General features: G+C 47.4%; 1 protein-coding gene across 1 annotated transcript in view; it reads right to left on the bottom strand.

Annotated features, from left to right (window-relative positions):
* Positions 1–26590, bottom strand: part of LOC138471917 (ectonucleoside triphosphate diphosphohydrolase 8-like) — a 487786-nt gene that overhangs the window by 320095 nt on the left and 141101 nt on the right. Inside the window, exon 4 of the mRNA XM_069609787.1 lies at positions 14220–14337. Coding sequence (XP_069465888.1) covers positions 14220–14337 — 118 coding nt within the window. The remainder of the gene's footprint in view (positions 1–14219; positions 14338–26590) is intronic.

Genomic DNA, 26590 nt, shown 5'->3' on the forward strand with positions numbered 1-26590 from the left:
TCGATTCGGAACCGTACTGGGCTTCCATAAGATGGTGATGTGATAATAATTGGTATAAGTCTTTCAAAACATAAAGCTAGCGCTACACAGCATAATTCCAGAAGAACTACGAGGGTTGATCTTGTGCTCGATCCGGTTTTATGTACAGTCTTATGTCAAGTTGGACAATCTTATGTTGGTAAACTGGACAGCAGACCCTGGTGTTCCCAACTTCTGAAGCCTGCTGTTGTACAGCAGGACAGCTCCATACCCTATCTAGTCTGCTGCTACGTGACATGCCACTAGCTCATCACACCACACCACCCTTTTGCACCTGACCCAAGAAAATAAGCAGTAGATGGTGCTTGCTCGATCATTTTTTCAAACATGGCCGGACACACCTAAGTAAATAAACATATGGAATATCCCATCACATCCGCCGCCTGGGCTCTTTCTAAGGGATTCTAGTTGCTCACTGCACGAGGTGCCATTAGGCACAGGTACTCTGGCATTTTCATGCTAAACACTGCATCATGCTGTGAGTTTGCTTAATTACTGCTGGGCACAGTAGCGTGCAGAGTGGTAATGGGTAAAGGCGGCTGCCCTGAAAAGCATTTTTATGTATTTATTTATTACTCACTTGTTAGGCGCCTATACAGCAAGTAAATACCATTTCAAAGCGCCCACAGGGCAAAGGGAGGGAAACAGAGTGTGAAATACATTAGTAAACACAACAAATTAAAAAACAATCGGGGGAACAAGGGGAAAAAGGACGAACCTTCTATGCCTTGTGAGTATTCAGAACCTACTATGACTTGTAAGTATTCAGGCGCTCCATCTGCCCGCCCCTGCATCCGATTGGCCCAACATCGGATCAAGTAGCCAATCATTATTCTCCGGAAGGCGAAGCCAGCCTGTACACAAGACACGGACAAAAGGCACTGCACCTGTCCCAGCCTGTCCAGCCCTTCCAGTCGCCATCGCCCTAAACCCCTGCCCGGATACCACTACATCTGATCTCCCCCACCCATAACCTGCGTAAGAACCCAGCCCGCTACCCGGAACATCGGCATGGCGAATCTACCAGCTACATCCGGCGAACCTGGACCCCTACTAATGGACTTCTGAGCCCTGCAGGAGCAACAGATGTCCCGGTCCTCCCAACATCACCTGGTAAGCGGCTTGTGCGAATGAGAACTGCGCCTATGCGATTGCGCCTCTGTTCACAAGCACACCTTTAGCTGCAAAGAAAATGGCAATTATACTTTCTTGCTAATCTCAGACTCACTGCGTCTAGCACCACCCGTCTGACATGACTGTCCGCTCTCTGCTACTACTAACCACTGCTACATTCCAGTCTGTGATGGCAACGTACCTGGTGCCTACACAATGCTTTTCATGCCCGACCTCTCCTACGAGATGATAAATATGCCACTGTACTCGAAGTGCTGTATCCACTGATTCACTGCTTAACTGCTAACCTTGGACCTCCACACTATTGAACTAATAACTGCCACTACTATTGCTGTATAATTAACCCTCACAGGTGACCACAGCATTTAGCAGAACTACCATTGCTCTACTAATCACATGCACTCACAACCTCACTGTGTCTGCCATACTTAGACACACCTCCATTGTTTTAAATAATCACATGCTCCTCTATATACCACTGTTACTAGGCTACACCGACCAGCCTAGAAGTGCCTTATGCCTACAATTGCATCTAGCCTATCTGTGTTCTTGCATTGACTAGCCTGAACCACCCTGCGCTTATAATTGCATCTAGCCTATCTGTGTTTTTGCATTGACTAGCCTGAAGCGCCCTGTGGTTATAATTGCATCTAGCCTATATGTGTTTTTGCATTGACTAGCCATAAAGCACCCTGCGCTTATAATTGCATCTAGCCTAACTGTGTTTTTGCATTGACTAGCCTGAAGCGCTCTGTGCTTATAATTGCATCTAGCCTATTTGTGTTTTTTCATTGACCAGCCATAAAGTACCCTGTGCTTATAATTGCATCTAGCCTATCTGTGTTTTTGCATTGACTAGCCTGAAGCGCCCTGTGTTTAATATTGCATCTAGTCTATCTTTGTTCTTGCATTGACTAGCCTGAAGCACCCTGTGCTTAAAATTGCATCTAGCCTATCTGTGTTTTTGCTTTAACTAGCCATGTAGTGCCCTGCGCTTACAATTGCATCTAGCCTATCTGTGTTTTTGCACTGACCAGCCATGAAGTGCCTTGCGCTTATAATTTGCATTTAGCCTATGCTCCCCTTGCATTGACTAGTCTAGATGTGACCGAACCATAACTAGCATCTGATAGACATAGTACAAAGTCCTGCTCCCCTTCATCTACACTAAATTAATTACTTATATGTTAGTATGACCCCAGCATAGTGCTACAATGACTGCTGCCTACTTGTCTAAACTAGCCCTGACGACACTACTTACCAGTGCTATTATAACCAATATGGCCACTGCCACCATAACAGACCCCCCCAAGATAGAAACCTGAGACTTAGGTCTAGTTTGTCCCCTATCCACGAACCTCATAGAAACCCACCTAATAACGCCAATAATCAAACTATTAGCAGGTCTAAGAACCCCCCTTCAATGTCACGGCAAACTACCAATACCAATGACCACACCTCCCGAGATACCCTATTTCACAAAACTTCGCCAATTGCTAACTCTGACAATATCCTAATGCTAACAGGATCCTTTATAAATGCTAGATCAGTGGTAGCCCATGTTACTGAAATTGCAGATATCTTAAACAATGATAATCTCGATCTACTGGCCATATCTGAGACCTGGCTACATGAGGCTGCAGGACCAACTCTCATGTCAGCAATACCTGATAACTACCAAATCATTAGAGTGGACCGACCTAATGCCAGAGGTGGTGGCCTAGCCATCATTTTCAAAAAATCCACCCTATCAGATTTGCCACCTCAGCTCCCTTCACATCCTGTGAAGTACTCACCGCCAAATTGTCCCTCTCTAACAACCATACTCTAACTATCCACTTGATATATGACCCCCTGGGCCTCTAGGCACCTTGGAGGACGACCTAACTAGTCTTCTAGCTGACAATACCAAAGATCACTCTCAAACACTATAGTTGGGAGATTTCAATCTAGGTTTTAATGATACCGACAACAAACATGCTGAATCTATTGCAACCTTACTAAATGACCATGGCCTTATTCAAAAAGTCCTCTTACCAACGCATATCAAAGGAAGAACCCTTGACTGGGTATCTGACCTAAACTGCGATGTCAATATCACTGATATTGTCCCACAATCTTGGACAGATCATCACTTAATACATTTCTCTGCCACTTTACACCTCCTCAGCCCCAAACCTAATAATATGGCTGCCTCTGCCTACCAGAAGTAAGAAGGATATTACTGCTGAAAAACGTATCCCTCGTCTCCTCCCTGCCATCTCTGGAATGGAAAATAACAACAACCCTGACGCATTGGTAAATACCTTCAACAATGCTATGACTAAGGCTCTGGACATGATTGCTCCTGTTAAACTACACAAAGCTAGGCAAGTAGCGCACCTGAATGCATGGTTCACCCCACAACTTAAATCATTAAGATTACAAAAAAGGAAACTCCAGTCTACTTGGCGCCACTCCCCTTCTGAAAATAACAAAAATAACCAAAAAAAATGCTAAAATGTACAAAAAAGAAATAACCAAAGCCAAAAAGAACACCTTCAATGACAGGATCGAGAAAGCTAAATCCAACACTAAAGAATTATTCTCCATCCTCCGAGAACTAGAATCCCCAATCCAACCGACAGACAATGCCCCTAAGGATAAAGCACGATGTACCAACATACAAAATGCTCTATCGAATAAAATTGTGACCTTACAATGTAAAATTGCTAAAAAAAAGGCCTCACTACCACTCTCTGACCAACAAACTAGTCAACCCCCCGTGACCAGGTTAACCACACCCTTTAAATTCAAAACTTTCTCCATAGTTGAAACAGAAAAAATAATACTCTCTCTCAAACCTTCCAACTGTAAAGGCGATACATGCCCAGCACAGATAATAAAGGACGCAACTAGGGACCTAGCCCCTTTTATCTCCAAATTGATCAACTCTTCATTTAAAACCAATACTGTACCAACCAACCTTAAAGAATCTTGGGTTCTACCACTACTTAAAAAACAAACTCTGGACCCCACCATCCCCACCAATTACAGACCCATCACCACAGTGCCATTTCTTCTTAAAATTTTAGATAGAGCTGCCTACATACAAATTCAGGACTATCTGGAGGCCAACCACCTACTCGGCTCACGACAATCGGGCTTCCGCCCCCTACATAGCACAGAAACAGCATTGCTAGACCTTAAGACACAAATGGAAGAACTAAAGGATAATGGAAAAATAGCTTTGCTACTCCTACTGGACCTGTCGGCAGCGTTCGACTTGGTGGACCATGTAGTGCTATGCAACCACCTCCAATCTGCCACCAACTTCACGATTGATGCAACAGCCTGGGTCCAATCTTTCTTAGCTAACAGGAGCATGAGAGTCTTTTCTACCTCATACTCTGCCGACCGTATCAAAATAACCTGCGGGGTCCCACAAGGTTCCTGCATATCCCCCACTATGTATAATATCTTCACCAAGCCTCTGTTTGACAAGTTAGATAGACTGGGTGTCACCTAAACTAACTATGCAGATGACACACAGATCCTCACACCCCTTTCGGTCAACTACGAGGCAGACTCAGCCTTGGTGAACAAAATATACACCCTCATTCAGGCATGGATGGCATCCCATGGCCTCTGCCTGAACGACAAAAAAACAGAACTACTAATCTTAGGCTCTGAAGCTAATATCCAAAAAGTCAGTCCAAACTACACATCCTTTAACATTGATAACAATCCCATCAAGGTGATGTCTGTAGTTAAAACCCTAGGATTCTACTTCGACTCCTCTCTCACTCTCAAAAAGCAAGTTAACTCCCTCGCCTCATCTACAACGTACACCTGCAAACTCATCAGAGCCTCCAGACCATACCTCTCAAGAGCAAGTTGCACCACATTAGCCAATGCTCTTATTATGTCAAGATTAGACTACTGTAATGCCCTGTACTCAGGAGCCAATAAATATATTACAGACAAAATCCAAATACTGCAGAATAATGCCCTGAGGGCAGCATTGAACATCTCTTACAGAGAGCATATTACCGAACTCAGGAAAGAGGTAAACTGGTTGAAAATAACGGACAGAATTCTGCTCAAAACAGCTTCCCTCACCTCTAAATGCCTGAACAACCTAGCACCTCCAGACCTAATGGATAAAATTGCCAGGAGAACAGCCACCCGCACCACGAGATCTGCCAACTCATTTATGTTGGAGATCCCTAGGTTCAAACGCTCGACAGCAGGAGGAACTAGCTTTCCTGTCAAAGCTGCACAATGCTGGAACAAACTACCAGTTGACCTCAGACTAGAACAACCTTACCGCAAATTTAGACATAAGATACTCAACTGGCTACACACCAAGGACACCTAACTGACGAACCGCACCCCTATTTCCATACACGACATTGCCTCCACTTACTACACTACAGTCTGGTTAACAGTAGGTCGCTGCGCTCTGTCATATCTGCATGCAATATGGATATTCTATAATGTAGACATGTAAGGTTTACAATCATATATGTACATGTAGGAGTGCATATACTGATATTTATAACAATGCCTCCTGACTTACCAAGACCATTGCTTTGTATTTAATGTACACTGTACCTGTATCTTGCTCCTATTGCAATTACTGCTCTATGTATTGCTACCTTTCCACTGTAACTATGTTTTAAGAATCCTTGTTTCTGTTGCGCCCGTCTACCCAAGGGTTTGGTGCGCATTACCAAACAAATAAATAAACAAACAAACAAGCAAGTGCTGCAAGGAAAAGGGAAAGGGGGACGTGCTAAAGTGTCCGTGTGCTCGTGGGTGAGTCACAGATAAGTGCATAGTAGAAGTGCATGGTGAGGAAAGTGCTACACGGCCAGGGGCCGCGATGGCTAAGTACGAGCCTCCAAGGTGGAGGGAGTGCAAGGGTAAGTGCTAAGGGTAGACAGGAGCTGGGATGATTGGGTGTGGGAGGTCAGGGGCCCCGAGAATGCATGAGGGCTGGGGCACCAATGACAGCAGCTGTGCAGATTAGCAGAGGGGAGAAGAAGGGAAGGAGGGGCTAAAGAGGAAAGTCTTGAGGAGCTTTGTGAATTTAAGGAAGTTCTGCTCAAGCCGCAGAGAAAAGGGGAGGATGTTCCATAGGAGGGAGTCAGCTGAGGAGAGTGATCGACCACCTACTCTCTGTTTAGCGAAACGCTTTGCACACAGGGAGTTGGTGCCAGAGGAATGTAGAGGTCTAGAAGGAGAGTATTTAGTGAGATAAATTTGAAGATAGTGTGGTACCCGGGCCCAGACAGCCTTGTGGATGTTACAGAGGGATCTGAATTTAATATGTGCTGCAACCGGGAGCCAGTGAAGACTTTTTAGGGCAGGAGAGATGCGGTCCCTGGGTTTAAGGCCAAGGATAACTCTTGCTGCCCTCTTCTGGATTAGCTGGATGGGTCACAGAGTGGAAGAAGGTAGATTCAGGAGGAGGCTATTGCAGTAGTCAAGCCTAAAGAGAACCAGGGCTCGGATAACATCATGCCTTGGAGGAAAGTGAGAAAAGGAAGAATTCCATTTGAGAAGGAAGAGCTGAAAGTGGGACTTACCATAAGCAATGAGTACCCCGTATTTCCTGAAAGAAGTTATATGGATATGCGACCCTTGCTCTACACGCTCGTCCGTGCTGTTGAGACTAGGGCGTGTAATATGTTGCAGGGCCTGAAACTTGCTGGGGAACACTACACCGTTTTCCCCACAGATCCCACTGGTGGCGTTGGAAGGGGTAGACGAACAACTGAGGGTGAACGTGAGGAGGTACTGGGAACCCAAGGGGGTGGCAATGGTGGGAAATGTGTTGGAAGAGGGGATGCCCATAGATTTTGAGAAACTAATAGAAGACACAGGGGTGCACCGGGGGGCAACATCTCACATATTCCTGGATGAAGAAGAATCTTAGACAGAGATGACCAGAAACCGAGCCGACCCTGCACTTAGAGGAGACAATAGAAGCATTTTATGATGTGTCAGAAGGGAGACACAAAGTATCACGGATATATGAGCTACTGATGGCCAGGGCTGGAACAGAGCTGGGGCAAATGCGGCAGAAGTGTGAGGTAGATTTACAAGAACCAATGTCAAAGGCAATGTGGGGTAGAGCTCTGAAGTATCACAAAAAGGTTTCCAAAAATGTATGGCTCCAACAGATCCAATTATGAATAACTCACAGAGCATACTCAGAACAGCTAAGTTTAATCAAGCAACACAATCATGCCCGAAGTGCGGAGAGGTTAACGTAGATCTGGTGCATATGCTCTGGGCCTGTATAGAGATTGGCAGATTCTGGGGGGAGGTGGCCCAAGTATTAGCAAAGGCAGAGATTACGCTGGATATTGAATCCCCCCAAGCTTGTTTATTAGGGGTCTTCCCAAGGCCTAAGAGGGCTAGACATGTGAGTAAGCTTAAGGATCTGGCATATATACTGGCGAAACGAAGGATAACGATGGGCTGGAAAGCACACACGAGGCCAGTAGTACAGGTGTGGTGGAAGGGCCTGTTAAAATGGGCAAATGCAGAGACTGTGGTATGGCAAGAAGCAGTGGGTCAGGACACAGAGCAAGGAGACAGCGGGATAGACGCATGGAGGCAGCTGATAGCAGATTTGACCACTTCAGTAGAGGGCGCGAAAGACAAATAGTACATTCCCGTACACGAGGATGATGTCACTGAGGAGATGTAGGAGAGTTGAGGTGGAAGGGGGTGGAACTGAGTGGTGCGAAGTAGGCTGGGGTTAGGGTGGGGGATAGTTGGGGGGGAAAGGGAGAAACAGGCGATCCTGATTTGATGTGTAATGTGATGTGAATGTCAACACTAGTCTGTAAGTTACTATGGTTATGCAAAAACAATAAAATTTGCATTAAAAAAAAGGAGCTGAAAGTGGGACTTCTTGGCAATGTCCTGCATGTGAGGGAGTAAGGAGAGGGAGGAGTCGAAGATCACTCCAAGGTTTCTGGCTTCAGAGGAAGGAGCAGAGGCAGAGCCCATGGAGGGAGGCCTGAGTGAGGGTGAGAAGGAGGGAACAGAGGTCCCAATGGGAAGGGTCTCCGTTTTACAGGCATTGAGGCCGAGATCGTTGGTGGTGCACCAGGACTGGAATGCAGATAGGAAGTCAGGGATGATGGAAGGTGCAACAGTATCAGCAGGCCATTTGAAAAAGAGTTGTGTTTCATCAGCATAACACTGGAAGTTGAGGGAGAAAGAGGAGATGAGACTAGCAAGCAGGGCAAGGTAGATGTTAAAGAGCGAAGGGGAGAGGATGGAGCCCTGGGGGACACCAGAGGTGGAGAAGGAAGTAGGAGAGGAGAAGAAGCCCAGGATGACCTGGGACATGTGGTCAGTTAGGAAGGTTGTCAGCCATTCCAGTGCCCGGTCCGAGATACCAAAGGTATCATGGAGCCTTTGTATGAGGATGGTTGCCAATGTTTTCTTAAAGACACTTTTGAGCATAAAAGCATTGAGCTTAAAAATGGGTATCCCTTTGTTTGTCTAGGTGCAGTATGGGATGTGAACTGAGACTGTTCTTTAATTGAAACCTAGTCCTCATATTCAAAGTTCATGACTTTTCTGCAAAATGACTTACTTTGAACTACTTCTCCCCACACTGGATGACTGGCCAAGGGGCAATTACCCGCTCATCTTTATTTCCTGCTCAAACTATAGTCTAAAGTGGTTAATATCATCCACATGCACACCCACATCATCACTGCACACCATTTCATTCCTTGTTGTGCCATTGCTCGTAGAGTTTCCACTGCATTGAGTACATCATTGTTGGAGTTTCTTTTACCTCTATACTCCCTGTGATCTAAATCCAAAGCATTGTACACTGTGTGGGTAGATGTGCCTGAAAGGACACCAGATTACCTCTCAAAAGCCTCCTGACATCTATCAGGAAAAGGCAAGCAGTGTGGTGGGAGATCTCTCAAAGCAAACAGGTCCTCCATCTCGGACAAGCTTTCTCGCCAGCTGTGATTCATAGAAGCCCGTCTAAAATGCTGAAGAGGACTGAAAACAACCTGTTCCACTACCATTTCGTTGCACAGTCATTTCCTAAGGGTGCCTAGCAAATTCTTCCTACTTGATGAGCTGCAGCACTTGGTTATCTCCAACTCCACATGCTATTATTTAACATGACCCATGGGATCAGTACTTGGTACTGGAAGCTTTTCAGATTCATTGTAAAAGTTTAACAAGACATGGCATGGAACAAACTCTTAAACACATTTCTGACATTAAATTGCAAGGCATTTTCCTAATGTTACCACACTATTTTGACAACTACATTAATTTACCCTCTGTTAGTAACAACATTCGCCTATATTCACAATCACCATGCCACTCTTGACTCAAGCTTGGCAGTCACACAATTAACATTCTAGAGTTTGACCTGGGGTGCAACATATAGTGATGCTGAGGCAAATATGCCACCAAACCTCCAGAATTGTCCAAGCCCTCTCTCAAGACCCTTATGTATCCTATATTACATTGTGTACTAACATACAATTTTCCAGTTCTGCCTTGTAAACACAAGCCTATTATCACAACACTTTTGGAATTATCTTCCTGCTCCCTTTTGCAGAGCAACCACTCACCAGAACTGACATGCAGACAGGAAACATCCCCTGCTGTGTCCCTTCCTCCATGCCTGTGTTTGTAGCATCTAATTCCTGCTTTCCCATCCTCTTATCTTCCTCTTCCTCATTTCCTTTACTCCAGCAGACTAAGGTCTGGATTGCCCTGGTGGGGTGGCAGTATGCCACCCAATGGACATGGATATACACTCTGAAACTGCTACAGTGGTGATATGACATAGTATGAGAGTATTTTAACACAACATAACTGGAGGATGGTAAAATTATGCAATTAATACATCTGAGAAAGGGTGGTCAACTAACCAGACCCCCCTTTTATAAAACTTGCCAAAAGGATAATGCACACCTGTGTTCTGCTGCATCAGTCTCCTGGTCTGCAATGCCTTCTCTCCAGTGGCGCTGAGCAGGTTCAAAGGTCACAGTGCCCTATTTTACAGCTGACATGACAGCAAAGTCAATGATGTACAGAGTGTACATTTTAATCTGCATCTCATAATTATGATAAACTATCCCCTGGTGCAGGGCAATTTGGCTGTATAAGCCATACATGAGTTGTGGTATGGTGGATTAAAGGTTGCATAATAATTGAAGCCACATCAATTTAGACTCATGCCAGTGTCATCGCTGTGAGCTCAGACCAGAAATGGGAGGCTATGTGGATTTCATGCTCCTGCCTGTCGGATTTCCAGTGAATGAGACAAAAGGCGGGATGCATGACTCTGTTGACTCTCAGGGAGGCAGGGCAACTACTCTCTTGCCAAGGCTGGGATCTCCCCCCTGGAGATGTCCTCTGAACCTGGCTTCAAATAGGCAATTCCATACCAAAGACCTACCTCACAATAGGGGGCTACACACAAGAGAGACTTTGAAGCTGCATGCTCGGAAAGGAGAGAAGCACAGGCGGGCTTGAGGAAGAGTTCCTCCATCTTGATTTTCTGTGGGCTTTTCTCTCCTTCCTGTCCACTCCACTTCCTGTGGTACAAGGCACTCGGGGTGCGACATCAGGAAGCAAGGGTCACTTGTCCCACGGACAGGGATAAGACCCCTTAAAGAAGGCTTGCTTTCATCCAATTCCTGTGTCCCTTCACTTGTAAAAGTGGGGGTCACCCACTACTTCTCAATTCACTTTTGGACCTTCAAGAACAGAATAAAATGTAATCTGAAACCTTTTTGGAGAGCAGCCATTTCCAAAGCACTCTGTCAGAGGTGAAGACAGATGTTCCATGGTAGAGGCACTCTCTGCTCCCTACCCACTCCCAGGGCACAAAGGGGGTGAAATATGCTAAGAGCTAAGGCCTACCACTCTACTAACAAACCACTCTACCCTAGGCTGAGAGAGCAGGGACTGAAAAACACTCACCTTGCCCTAGAGCCACCTTCAGTGGGACTCTCAGTATCCATAGGGCCAAAGCAGCCAGGTATCTTGTTTGTCACCTCAACCCCCTTCTGCCTTCAAACTGTGGTCGCCACTTGCAAGATTGGTAGTGGTGCCTTTGGCACTCAACTTCGAACTTCAAACCACTGTTGCTTTATCATCAAACCAGCTTGATGACCCTGCAGAGTCTCATCACCCATTCAGCTTGAGCACCAGCGCACCATGCAGACGACTTTGAACAGCCAGGACTTCGTATCACAGCTCGACTCAAACCACCGGATCACTGCATCACTTATTGGCCCAAACCAGCGGTACTCTTTGTTTCAAACCGCACTCTATTGTGGAACCACTTCTGGTTACCCATGGACTTGCATGGCTAGATAACACATTTGAACCACACGGAGCACCTGCTCAAGCCCGACTCGAGGCAGACTCGCCACCTGGGAACAAGATGACTCACTGCAATCGAATTAAGGTCGACCCACAAGCATCCCATCTCGAAGTCTGGTTTGACACCCTCGAATGACCTAAGCATTGGAATCAGATACTTTCAAGACAAATTGTCCCGCTGGTCCACTTTTGGGACCCTAGAGACTGGTTAAATTGCTTTTGCACATTTTTCTAAAGAAGCATATCCTTTCAAGTGACATTGTTTGCCTGTTTACATGCTGACAAAAATTCCAGAGTGCTTATACATTCCCGCTCTGCATTTTCTGTCTTCTTTTAGACAGGTATTTTTAATAGGTTTTTTAATAGTTTGTTGAATAATTCATTTGTTTAATCAAAGTATATACACTTGCTTTTCTCTGCCTTAAAGAGAGTAGAGAAGACCGCATAGCTCCAACAGACCTTTGAGCATCATATGTACGGATCACCTGCAGGAAATGCATATGGGAATTACTGTCCTATTATATCTCTTCCGGATAAGACCTAATTACTTTGCTCATATTTACTTGTAATTTTGTTTTGTTGTCCTTCAATATGTTGGTTTGTGTGGCCTCTTTCATCACATTACCGTTTTCCAGTGAACACCTTTATTTAGCGTACCAGTAATTAACATTCCTTTGCTCCCTAAAAAATCATTTAAGAAACAAATCACAGCTGCTCCAAGATATTATGTCTAGCCCTGCCTTTGGCTATATCTTGGTTGTTGGTCTTCTGTCATTCGAGGGTCATGTTTGTCTGCAATCAGCCTTCACTGTGATCTCTTGGATTCTGTGTTTTTCCACAAAGGTTTTGTGGGTTTTTCTTGGACATTTAAGTTTTCACTGGCGAGCAGCCGGATAGTGAAACCTGGTAGGTATTGCACTTTTGCAATATGGAGTATAGTTGATGCATTCCTCATTCCATGTGGCAATATCAAATTCCACCTCAAAGCTGTCTCCGAGTGTATAGCTCTGGCAACACATAGACCCTGGCGTCCCTAGTAACGGATCCAGCATGGCACAGTACGGGTTACGCCACCATGAGCAGCTAATATTTTACAGCAGTGGTGTAGTCAGGCTACTGCACGTCCCTATATTGGGACTATCTTAAATGCCAATTGGGGCATTGCAGGAAGTATTAACCAAGCATTGTGCACCTGTTCTTATCCGATTCTAGCGCCAAGTGTCTCCAGCAATCTCCTCCTCCTTTGGTTCCCCTGCACATGGCACACTCTGTAGTCCTAGCAGTTCTGCTTTGCACTGGGTTGCTGGTGTGCTCTCCACTCTCCCAGCCACTCAACTCTCCTGCTGCGGCATCCTGCAAGTCTCCTGCTGCACTGCTCCTACTAGTGGTCTCCTGCTCACCGCCCTCTCCTGTCCGTGCTGGGCATCCAGCATCAAAGCAACCTGCAATTCTGGCGGAAACTACCACGTTGGCCTCAGAGTACCAGTATAGGTAGAGGTAGCATGGGTGGGTAGGCTTACCTCTGTCTTTCCTCTCTACATCTGCAGCATCTGTTTTGGGCTGTCCCGCTTCATTGCCTGGATAGTCCTCCAAGAAAGCCCTCTACAGGAAGAACTCTCCATGCAATCACAGTCCCACCTTCGCCACAACTCCCTGAACCTGCATCTTGGTCCTGGCCCATTGGTACTCTGCGTCCCACAATTTGGTTCATGTGCCCCTCTGTTAAGACTGATTCTGAAATCTTGACGATCCCACATTAGGAAAATACCACCGGAACTACTAGCCGAATGATCCATAGCCTATCGTTTAGCCAACGTTCAATTCGTTTTCCAGATTTTAGAAATTTGGTGGGGATGCCTATTTGTGGGGATGTACTATGACTGAGTAGTCATAGCCAATACAAAGACTGGAACTGCGCTTACAGATATTTGGCATTGGTACTTAGTGGTAGAATTCCTGTTGAGCCAGTACTTATAATTCAATATCCCCTCCAGACGTCCACTGTCACAGATCTTCTCAGCTCAGTAGTTCCCTGAAGAATAGGGTTTCTTACAGTACTCACGTCTCGATGTTGTAGGGTTACCTTTTATTTTCTAATAGTCTTCTTGATCTTTGGAAAGGAAATAGCAAGAATGGATCAAGGATCTTTTGGTAAACTATGTAATTTGGGGGAATGTTTGGTTGGGAGAACTGGCTACAGGCAGGGACAGTGGCTTTCTACTTTAAAGCCCCAATAAAGTTATGGCTTGGAAAAAAAAAAAAAACTTACACTGGAAATGTGACAATTGTATTTGGACCAATTTGCATACCCACAATGCCTTGCTGATGTGACTGTGAACTGCAGGTGAACTTCCTGCGATAGCTACTAGGCGGCGTTGTGGAATGTGTGATTTGGCTCAAATGGATTGTCCTACTTTCACTTTAAAGCCCAAAATGTCCCCAAAGAATCTGAGATGTTCCATGACAGAATGGGATCTCCGATTGGGCTTTCTAGAAACCTGCCCTTTGCCAGCTCTTCTCATAGATGCGCCTTGCCTTAAAATTTTTATCTTCAAGCACTATGATTCAGAGAAGGGAGTCGGGTTACTATGAGAGGTGTCACTACAAATCACAGGGCCCTGTGAAACAAACAACAGCAGCTGATACAAAATGGCTGATGTACTGACCTTTGACATTGCACATGCTGAGTTGGCTCACGATGCCAGTGTCATTCTCCTTGTCCGCTGGCCAAGTGTAGACAAACATGGATGTGTGGGAGGAGCCGGCATCAAAAACCACACCGTACTAGTGAAGGGAACAAAAGACACCAAGTGAGGTCAGTATTCGAAGGCCCAAATCTCAGCTTATTCCATACTGCAATATCAGCATTTTAAGGAACAATACCCTACTCACACTGTCTTGCTTATTTTATTTAGTTTAGTTTGTATCTATCAAACCTCCCGTACTCCTAAACGTTTCCTATCCACTATATCAGCTTCAGAAATACCAGCATGGCAGCTGACCAGCCATGCACAATTGCCTTGTCAGCCACTGCATGATTCATGGCCTATAAATATTCACAATGTAAACGACAATGGTTTTTTAATGCAAAAAGGACGAGTACACTCGCCCTTGGCACTTAACTGGTGAAATGGGAGGAATCAACATACAGGATCGAAGCAGTGCCAGAATGTGTATATGTTGGAGCCACATCTACCAAAGCGATTTAGTGGGTCACACATTTAAAAGCTCATTGCAGGAGGGTTCTGAAATCTTTAAATGCTATCATTCATTTCAACAGTGCATTTGGAGTGAGATGTTTATTTTCAAATTTGCGACAAAATTCAACACAATAGCTGTTCAGTGTGCAGAGAACCATTGTGGGGCCCTTGCACCTATTGACGCAGGGAACTTAAACTGTTGCAGGGGAAATTGCGCTTTTGATAATAGAGCGACCCTGGAAGTGAAGGCAAGTGCTGCGAATTCTAGGAAATGGAATAGCAACTAACACACCTAATGCTGTGGAGGTCTGGACATTCAAGCTACAGCTGAAGTTGTTGGATCACGTGGTAGTGAATGCATGGACCTAAATCCCTTACTCCACACGACTTTAGATTAAGGCAAACGGAGAGCATTTGCATGATTGTGAATGCACAATTTTAAGGGACATAGGCCCTCATTACGAGTCCGGCAGTATCCGTGCCGGTAAAACCGGCAGGCTGCAGCCGGACCCATAGTGAATTACCGGCACCGAACTTGGCGGATTTACCGGGGCATTACAACCCCATGGTCTGGTAAATCCGGCGCAGGCAGTTCTGTTAGTCCCCATTCCCATGGAGTCCCATGGGAATGGGGACCGCGGAAAAACCGGCACCATGTGGTAATGGGGCCGGTGTTTCCACGATTGTCTGTGGCCGGGTGGCGTTACACCACCAGTTCAGACCTGGCGGGTGTAACACCACCCGCCCACAGAACTCATAGTTTGCCGGTCCGGAAAACGGTGCCGGTAAGGTTTCCGGCACCGTTCATTCTGGAACGGCAAACTTGTAATGAATGCCATCGTGTGAAAAATAAGAATCTCGTAAGAGTGTTGTGCTGTGTGTCAAAACCCTTCTTTCTTTACAAGTGCTCATCCCAATCCACTGCCATTTCCCAACCCTCTTTCCGGTGTAATTAAACAACCTTCAACCTAAGAGGAGGCACCGACCCTCAGCTGCCGCCACCTTTTCACTATTCTATGAGGGATTTCAGCTCAACCTCTCCAGACAAACCAAGGAGTGAGTGGTCATGTGCCTACAGCTTCTGTCATTATGCCATTATCAAATTCCAAATACCCTGTGAACTCAGGGATAGGTTGCACCTGCAACCGTAGGATCATACATCACGAAACAGACGAGGGCTATGAAAATATATATATTTTTTTTTTAAATATATTTTTATTTTATATATAAACCAAACAACAATACAACTGAACATAAATAAACACATTTAACAACAAAAAGCACTGCAATCCCCATCCCTCCCCCCTATGAGCCTGTATGGTGTTCGCCATCGGTATCCGCTGTGAACGGGGGGGCGTCATCGCTCTCAGATTCAATTGGAGCCGAACCCGTTCCAAACAGTTCAGCTATCAACAATTTCCATGCCGCGAGGGAGCACATTTCCTCCTCCTCCCCTGCAATACTGGTATCCCGCCACACAGCCGTCTCGGCCTCCGCCCATTTTTGGAGATCCCTCCACCAGACCTCCATTCGTGGCTTATGACACTCCTTCCATCCCATGGCAATCCTACGTTTAGCAAGCACATAAGCCAAATCTTTCAATTTCTCGACATGTCTAAGTTTACGCGCTCTGGGATATCCCCCCAGTAAGCAGGCCCAGGCTGAATCCACTTTGAGCGTGACACCCTTTCCTGCCAGCTTCTGCGCCACTTCACCCCAATAGCCTGCAATTACTGGGCACGCCCAGAACATGTGTATCATGTCTGCATTCTCCTCGTCACACTTGGGGCACGCCTGGCGTCCAACATCCCGAAATTTGGATATTCTCAAGGGGGTCATGTATGCCCTGTGCGTTATATAAAGCTGTATTTGCTTAAACCTGGCGTTTCTCGATACTTTTTTATGATACCCCAGGGCTCGCTCCCACAACCCATCTGCCATCGGGGCCCCCATCTCCGTTTCCCATTCCAGTCTCAAGTGCACTAAATCTCTCCCAACCTTCGTCATCAACATCTCGTACAACCTAGAGACCTCATGCCCGCCCTCCGATGTGTCATATAGTATCTCCACCGTGGCGTCCGGTTCATCGGCCAGGGTAGTTTCGGGCCACCTATTCCGGATCTCCTGCACTATCCTGTGATATGTCATATATTGACCCCTGTGCAATCCCGACCCTGCCTCTAATTCTTCGAACTCCAAGATGGTCCCATCCTGCCAAATATCTCCCATGGTGACCAACCCCACTGACTCCCAGTATATCCGGATGATTACTCTGAGCTGTCCATCTCCCTTCGCCAGTGCAACCAATGGGAACTGCGACACACACGGCAAAGGGTTACCCATCATCCGGCAGGCCCGTTTCCACATGTTCCGTCCCAAAGCTAGCATTCTAGGCCGCTCCCTCATGCATGCATTAGTCACCCAGATCACCTCTCGCAGATAAAAAGGGGAGCAATCCCTCCCAAACAGCCTGTGTTCAGGGGTCTCGTCGTCAGAGAGCCACCTGGACACATATTGTAGCTGCGCTGCCACATAATAGGCCTCAAAGTTCGGCAGTTTGACTCCGCCCTTCTCGTAGAAGTTCTGCAGCTTCCACAGTGCAACTCTGTTGCGCGTGCCGTGCCACAGGAATTCTCTGCAAACACTATGTAGCCTCACAAAAAACTTCCTAGGAATCATGTAAGGGATGTTGTTAAAATAATGCAGAAGCCTGGGCAGTACCACCATTTTAAGCATAGCTCCCCGGCCCATCATCGCTAGTGGCAATCTTTCCCAGAACCTCATGCATTTCTCGATCTTCCCCACAGCAAGTTCAGTGTTATGCTTGTGCTCTTCCACAGTCGTGTGATACACGTCAATTCCCAAGTATCTAAAGGATCTCGTCGCCCACGGGATCTGCAACACTGGCAACCTGTCTACCGGAGTCCCCACATAGCCCCCTAGCGGAAATAGAATGGATTTCTGGGGGTTTATCGCTATACCGGACAACCAGGCATACCTCCCCATCACCTCTAAGACAAACTGCAAATTTTCTTCTGGGTATCTTAGGTATAGCAGCATATCATCTGCATACAGGGATATAAGGTGACACTCTCCTCTTACATCGATGCCGACCGGGTCATATTGCTGCCGGAGGTAAATCGCTAAGGGTTCTAGGGCCAGGATGTACAACATTGGGGACCAGGGGCACCCCTGCCTAGTGCCTCTGCACAACTGCCATCTCTCTGACACCACTGCACCCGTGCGGACCCTGGCTAGTGGTGCACTGTATAACATCTCGACCCACCTAACGTAACCTGGTCCCATCCCGTACCATCTCAGAGCCGCCAGCAGCCAAGGCCACCGAACAGAGTCGAACGCTTTAACCGCGTCCAATGCCACTATCGCCATTTCGCCGTCATCACTACAACCCCACTCGACCACCCTGTGGAGGCGTCTGTGGTTGTGAGTAATGTTCCTATTAGGGACATAGCCCGTCTGGTCAGGGTGGATCAACTTGCTGATCACTCTACGCATTCTAGTAGCCAGGACAGCTGTCAGGATCTTGCTATCTTGGTTCAGCATCGACAGGGGCCTGTAGGAGCCACAATCATGTCCCGGTTTATTTGGCTTGGGGAGCGGTATTATAATCGCCTCCCTAAGTGACTCCGGCAACCGTCCCATCTCGTACGCTTCGTTGAGCATTTCCAGCATGGGCGGGAGCACTTCCTCCGCATACACTTTATAAAATTCACTGGGGAACCCATCTGCCCCTGGGGCCTTGCTAGTGGGCAACTGTCTCACAATCTCCTTCAGCTCTTCCAGGGTGATCGGAGCATCCAGCTCCTCTCGCTCCTCATCGCTGACCTTAGGCAAGCCTATATCTTCCAGCACTTCGTCTATTTCCTCCTGGCTGCCCCCTTCGCAATCTTCGTATAAGACCTTATAGTATTCCACGAATGCCCTGTTCACGCCTTCTTGGGTGTCTACCTCCTCCCCCCTTTCATTGGTTACCAATCTGATCGGGGATCTTGGGGTCTCGCTCTTGTACAGCCAAGCTAAGAGTCGGCCCGTTTTATCTCCCCCCGCATGCAATCTCTCGATATACTTTCTATAGTTCAAATTACAGAGCCTATCCCAATGTTCCGCACACTCCTGTTGCAATTTGGAGACCGCCTCCGCATCTGTCCCACCACCTTTCAACTCCTCCTCCAGCTCAGTCTCAGCCCTATGCAGATCCGCCAGGACTCCCCCCATCAATCCCTTAGACTTCGCAATGGCGATCCCCCGCATTGCGACCTTAAAGGCCTCCCATAAGGTGCCAGCCGACTTAACGCTCCCTTTATTCACCTCAAAATAAGCAGTTATCTCTTCCCTCATATCCTCTCTGAAGGCAGGGTCCTTGAGCGCCTCCGCCCTGAGGCGCCATGTTGGTATACGCGCTCGTGGGGAATACAGCTGCCATCGCATGACCAGGGGCGAGTGGTCAGAGAGGACTCTCGCCCTGTAGTCTATATGTTCGCACTCCGCGACTATGTCTGGCGTAGCGAAAAAGTAATCAAGCCTTGTGTGCAGTAGATGCGGAGCCGAATAGTGTGAGTATTGCCTCACGCCCGGGTGTTTCGCTCTCCACACATCTACCAGGCCAAAATCCGCCAGCAGCGTCTGCAATACCTTAGCCGCCGGACTGGGCTTAGCCATCTTGTCATCCGACCTATCCTCCCTGGGATTCAACACGCAATTAAAGTCGCCACCCCATATCACCGTTCCCCCCATCCCGACACTGAGCTTGGTGCACAGCGTCCTAAAATATGTCGCCGTTTCCTGGTTAGGCGCGTATGTGTTTACAATGCACACTACTTTGTTCTCTACCAGCCCCCTCACCATAACCAACCTCCCATCCTCCTCCACAACCTCCTCAATTAGCTTAAATGGGACGTGTGGCGCCACCCACACCAGCACTCCTCTGGCATAGGCGGAGTACGTTGATCCTACCACTGTTCCCTTCCACTTCCTCCCTACCAGCTCCAGTTTCTCTCGCTTTAGATGTGTCTCCTGTAGCAGGGCTACGTCTATCTTCTGCCTCTTAAGATATAACATGACTTTATTTCGCTTAAGATAACTGTTAAGCCCTCTAACGTTCCACGTTAATATCCTGAGGTCTCCCATGGCCTATCAGTAGTTTCCTCCCCCCATCCGAGGCAATCCCTCCCCACTTTGCGAACACCCAATCCCGGTTTCACCCCCAGGCTCATACAAAAACTAAAACACCCCCCCAAACCCCTACCCCAAACAACTGCCCAGCTCCATCCCTGGATCTCAGGCATCCCTGTGTTCGGTCCTCCTTGGAAAACCCAAATAGAGAACCCGACAGGGTGTCACCCCACTAACAGTGACTAAACTAAACACAAAAAAGGGGTGTAAAGAGCGGCTTCTGGAGGCTCCTCTACTTCGCAACCATGTCCGTGCTCACGGACCACGTTTCATAACCACTGACGCACGCATGTTCTCCAGCGAGTTCAATGACTATATTCAAGTCCCGATGTTCGTGACCCGACCGGGCCTACAGCGTTACTTATCTCGTCTTTTATTTTCCACCGGCCGTCTGAACATCTGACTCCTGAGGGCAGTTTTGTGCATCCAACCACTCCATAGCATCCTCCGGGGTGACAAAGAACAGCAGCTTGCCCTGAAAGAAAACCTTCAGTTTGGCCGGATAGAGCAACATGTATTTAAGCCCCGCTTCCCGCAATCTCCTCTTCACCGATCCAAAGTTCATACGACTGCGCTGTACCTGCAGGGTGTAATCGGGATAGGCAGTTATGTTCGCCGCTCCTCGTTGTATTGTGCCTCCCTTGCGGAAGTGTTCAAGGATCCTTTCTCGGTCCCGGTAATTAAGGATCTTGGCTATCACTGGCCTGGGCGGGTTTCCCGGCGGCGGCTTCCTAGTTAAGGCCCTGTGCGCTCTCTCAACCGCAAAACCCTGCGACAGGGTGCCTCCCGTGATCTCCTGCAGTAGCATGTTTTCGATAAATTCCGTTGGATTATGGCCCTCAGTTCCCTCCGGTAGGCCCACGATACGAATGTTGTTCCTCCGGGCGCGTCCTTCTGCCTCCTCCGCCCTACTCTCCAAATTGCCCACGCGTTGCACCAGGGCATGGAGTTCACGCTTATGCACAGCGCAGTCCGCCGCGGTAGGGCCCATTTCTTTCTCCAAAGTCTCTGTGTGCTCAGCCAGAGTACGCACGTCCTGCCTTAGGAGGTTCACGTCCTCCTGCACTGCCCCAACCTGGAGTTCCATTGCGGTCTTCAGTTCAGCCACAGCGAGCTGGAGCTTGGTCTCCCAGGTCGCTTTCAGGTCTGCGATTGCAGCGAGGACCTCCTGGTTCGCACCCCCGGCGGCCATTTCCTTGGCTTGCGTTTTATCTTTGCTTTTGGCTCCGTCTGGGCCGGGAGGCGTCTTAGCGTATTCGTCGAGCGTGGGCTGTTTGGTCTTCGTTCTCAGGGGCTTGTTAGACATGTCTCCCGTCCTTCTATCCCCGCTCGGATCTAGGGCAGGGTGTCACAGTGCGCTCTTCGGGTGCCCCATCATTATCGCCACATCTCTGACACAAAGTTCCTTTGTCCTCCGGCTCCCCCGGCCATCTGGCTAAGCCAGGTCGCGTCTCACCCTTTGAAGCGCACTTTAGGCCATGAAGGGCCCGGGGCACAGTTCCAGGTCACACCGCCTGCTCCGGTTACAAAGTATCTTCGGCCAGGCCCTGCTCCCTTCCCAGGTCCGCGCCGTCGGCCTCGCAGGACTGGGTGTCTTTAATGACCACGATGCACCCGAGTCATGCACCTTCCCCACCACCACGCTCCAGTGCGACCGTCAGGCGCCCAGATCAATCACCCCTTTGTTCCTTCGTTAGGCGGCGGCGGCCATTTTCTCGTTCATCGCACTCTCGCCTCCAGGTCTTCTTTTAGCTTCTTGTTGCGCTCTCACAGTGCAGGCCCGTATCGAAACGTGTCCACACGTTCACCTGAGATTCATGTACGCAGTCATATCAGTCTCAGCCAAGTTACATCGGTCCTTGCACGGTTTTCAGTCGGATAATGTACGGATCTTCAGGAGCCCCCGTACAGACACGTCCTTTCACATGGCTTCCTAGCCACGCCCCCTAGGGCTATGAAAATATATGTTGCTTTGTAAGGACCTCTGGACCATCTGTATACTTTCAAACATTGTCTGTAATTATTGTCATATAAAAGTCAAGAGCCAGCTGCACGAATTTGGTTACAATGATTACTGAGAAAGCACATAATATACACTATTCGATGGACGGATGTATTCAGCCTGTTGCAGTCGCTCTAATTTTTAAACTGGTTTACTGCGATTTTACCGAAGACTTTTTATTCACGGCATTTTTTACCAAAAACATTTTACTGAAAAAATACAGATTTTTTATTTGGAAGGACTCACCCACCCCAAACCGCCTGTTTCCCCATGTTTTAACCTCCCTCCCCATCTGTTTTAACCCCTTACCCCCATATATATATTTATTTTTTTAAATCAGTATTTTTGGGTACAATTATTTTGGTAAAAAATGCATCTACTAAAAGGTTTTCGGTACAATCACTGGATACCCTTTGAACCAGGCTGGTTGGTTAACACACACTCTTCCCACTCCAAATATTCTTCACAGGTCCCTCGAAAATGAATACCAATCACCTGAAACCCAAGGATCTATAGAAATGGACTGCTTACACAAGAACATCATGCACGCTGAGCCGGTCCTGAGCCGGTCCGATTGGCTTCTTTAATGCCCTAGGCCTTATTGTGCCCATTCCAGACTTTACACCCACACTGCTATCATCTATGGGCTGCCCCAGGCTCTTCTGAATCTCCTTCTCTGTTGGAGTCTGGGTCTTGATCCCCACACCCCCTGGGATGTATGTTGTTAAAAAACCATGTCCCAAGTGGAGTTAGGACTGTGCGCCCAGGGCGGCGGAGTGTCTCGCTAGGGTGGCAAAGGATGTGAAACATGGAGCAAGAGAAGTAATGGATTGGCAGAGTGAAAGAAGATGGAGGGAGAGGATAATGAGACAAGGGCATCAGTGGTTGATGTTAGTGAAAGGGCTGTGGCACCCTGCAGGGTGAATCATTCAGTTAGATGCACCAGCAGAGCACTTCGACCTCCCACTAGGTTCAAAGGTTATGTGTTCTGTACCGATAGTGTATGTTTTGCTCCTGTGTAGTTCAAAGGTTCTTTGTAGTGCAACTCTAGATTAGGTTTAGTTCCTTTAAGGTTCAACATGTATCTGAATAGATTCATGACTGCAACGTGTATGGTATTGAACATGTAGTCAGTGGTGTTGCAATGTGTATTTCATTATTGATTGATTTTTGCCACTACACAAGGCATGTGTGCTTTTTTAAAATAGCATTTTATTTGCATTTCTATAATTTGAGAACTCATGGGAGGGCCGATTCAAATTCCCTCCGGACATTATACAAGCCATAACGCATGATACAGTGCTATGGTGTATGTACACAGAACAGGCAGGGTGAGATGGGGTTGCACGCCCAAGTAGTCTGCTTCAATGCAATAGTACCAGTGGGGTGCATTAGAGGTTACCCGGATACTGCGGTCTTCTGCTAACGATGCCAGTGTAGAAGGAGGTCCAGCCATGAGGTGCTTAAGTATCATTACATGTACGTTATATACTAGAGGTGCCTCCTGCATCCTGACGTCACTGTGCCAATCCCCTTCTTTCCATTCAGATCTTGCTACCATATCTCTTCTCTCCCTGTCTTTTGCATACTCTAAATCATGTCATTGCATCGTCCTTCTGCTACTGAAGATGTGAGACTCCACATTAAACCCCACACTCCTGGTCAGAACTCATGGAATATGAATGGGACATTGTAAGAGAGAGTAGATCATTCACTCTTGGATGTAGAATCTGCACGCGTGTATTTTAGGATGAAGCCTGTAAACTAGCCACGCTACTCTTGCTGGCTTTAGGTTCGTCAAAGCCAGTTTGACAAGGGGCATATTCAAAAGAATTGGTTGGGCCTCATTACATGGAATGCAGTAAGGGTTTACCAGTACCGGTAAGGGCACCGGTACCGGTAAACCCTTACTGCCTTACTACGAGGTCCCTTTGCAGGACCCGACCTCAACGGCTGGTTTTACCAGCGGTTAAGGAATGGGCCTGTGAAGGGAGCTTGGAGTTAATTACGGTACCGCAATTTGCGGTACCGTAATTAGCTCCTTCCCCATTCCCATTGAGCCCTATGGGGGCAAAAATGGGAATGGGGAAGTGCCTTGGTGAATGGGGAACTACCACCCCCGCTCACCTTGGAGTAGGGCGGTAATTCCACCATCCACCAAGGCGGACACTGTAAAATACCAGCGGCAACCATGGCACTAATAGCGCCATGGTTACCGCATACCGTGTAATGAGGCCCGTTATCTTTTAGCGTAGTATATCCATTGATTTTGCTGTCCAAAAAATCCGCTGTTTCTTATTGGCCACCTGCTAGTGAGCCTCCCCTTGCCTCTCCTCTGTCCCCTCCCATTGTTACACATGTCCTTTCTCTGTGCTATGACCCTTTTTTGTGCAGTGCTCTATTGCTTTATATTTAAGTTTGCACCATATAAACCTCACAAATACATACAAGCTACGAAAGATGTAATGAACGCCAATAACATACTTTCAAATATCTGCTCCTACGTCTAATATTACATCACATCACATGATATTGTCCAACAGAAAAAAAACACAAGTTGGGTGTATGGGATCATACCCTATTTTAAATATTTTTCATAGCGCAGTAGTAGCTACATTGACCGAGCCAAGCAACAAAGGTGCTGCTGGGGATGGCCTTGTGCTTGCTGGATTCCTTACCTCTGTCAGTGATTGACCTGAAGCCTATTAATGTTCTACAAGGTAAGTAATATGGGTCATGTTCGATAATGTTGAAGGAGAGTGTGACGAATCAACATCTGGGGCACCAGTGGTCCAGGGATGAATATCGGTTTCTAAACCATCAATCAGCTCCACACCTCTAGTGCACCTGAAGGGATCCGAACAGATTGGAAACACAAGCAAATTATAAACCCCCTTGTCCAATTTTGGTAGCATGGACGGAACAGCAAGCTTATCTCCGCAAGATCGTGGATCGTTGGTTAGTTGCAACACAATGAAAATACAATTATTTCCCATGATAAAAGTGACTGTCCCGCCAAGGTTATATAAAAATATCTACTTTATTATTATTCAACCCACCCTGTAAAATAATGCAGAGGACAGACAGTTTCAAGAAGGAAAGTGGATGCACTCTGGATTCTGACAGGAGGGTAGTCGGTAAAGTAAGTAATCGCAATAGTTCAAGGACATTTGGTTTCAGCACAAAGGGAGCAATGGGTTGTAAGATGTCAGTAGGGGCCTTCGGAGAAGGACCAGGGGGACAGGACCACAATGTACCTTGTGCTCGTAGAAATTCTAGGTGCTCGACAGGGTTGAGTCAGTTTCAGGGCGCTTTGCAGCTTCTGCGACAGAGTTCAAGACGGGAGACAGCTGCGGGTATCAGGAAGCAGGCAGTTCTGTGAGCAAGGCTGGACAGATGGTTGCAGGCTGGCCTACATGGCAGCTCGGGGTCAGGAATTGTCTCAGTGCTGGTTGGTGGGTCTGAAGCACTGGTCGAGTCACATCGGGCAACGTTAGTGACTGAGGCGTGACAACAGTTAGTGGTGCAGTCGTTTGCAGCTCAAGGGGCTCGACTGACTTGAACATTTCCTTTAAGGCGGACGCTGGTTGATGCACTCATTCTACCTTCTTCACAGGGCTCATGCCGTCCTTTAAGGCAGTCGTCCCAAAGCTGAGGAGAGTGTTGCAGGCACCAGCCTTATCCTTGGTTTGGCTCAGAGACTCTCTGGCACTTTCTACCTAGGAAGCTTGCTTGTAAAGCCTAGCAGGGCATGCTATGTGCTGGCTGGGTACCGGTTCTGGAGCTGCTGCAGGGTCCTCTGGATTTACTATCTCCCTCTGTTCCCTCAGAGATGTTTGGGGAAGGTATCTTGCTTCCCTCTTTGGAAATCCTTGCATTCCTTCACTGGCGGAAGCTGCAAGGCACACTGAACCTTCAGACAGGGTCCAAATGAGTTCTTCTAGCTACTCCTTGCAAAGTCTTCAGATGATCTGCCTAAAAGAGGGGCTTGACCCTCTTTTAAAGCCAAATGGGCCCCAGTGATTGGTGAGGGTTAAGCCTAACTTAATGAACCAATCCTGTGTCCCCACCAACAATCTCCTGTATGTGTGAGGTCACAACCAGAGTGCTTTGCAAAAGAAAAGTTAAAGGGTGAAAACATGTAATACTAAGTCCCACCCATCCTCCTGTTTGTTGTGAATCAAAGGGTCTCCCTGGTTAATTGAGCCCTCTGTGGTTTCTGATTAAAGGCAGGTATCCCTTGAAGTTGTGGCGACAACAGACTTTCTGTCTCCATCAAGTCACATACTCCTGCCCTCTCAATGGGTTCCCCCTGCGGGGGTTGCCTACTGTAAACACATGTACCAGACATGACATTTCACTGCCCTTGATACTGAAGGACGGGAGCTGGCTTCAGGTTGGCACAGTGCATTTCAAAGGTTGTTTGGGGTTTTCCTGACTCTTTTGTCAGTCCTGCGACTGGGCCTCCTGTGGGCCTGCTTGAATTAACTCTCTTTTGTATGCGATGTTGTCACGAGCAGAAATGACAATGGACAGGGCGGTTCCATGGAGCCTTTGTTATTAAATTAGGATAGCCATGGCAGGAGGATGGTTTTGATCTCCCCCTTTTGAGATGCCTTGATGTACTCCTGGGTGTCACATT

This window comes from Ambystoma mexicanum, chromosome 8, assembly GCF_040938575.1.
Source record: "Ambystoma mexicanum isolate Mex_15411 chromosome 8, UKY_AmexF1_1, whole genome shotgun sequence".
NCBI lineage: Eukaryota > Metazoa > Chordata > Amphibia > Caudata > Ambystomatidae > Ambystoma > Ambystoma mexicanum.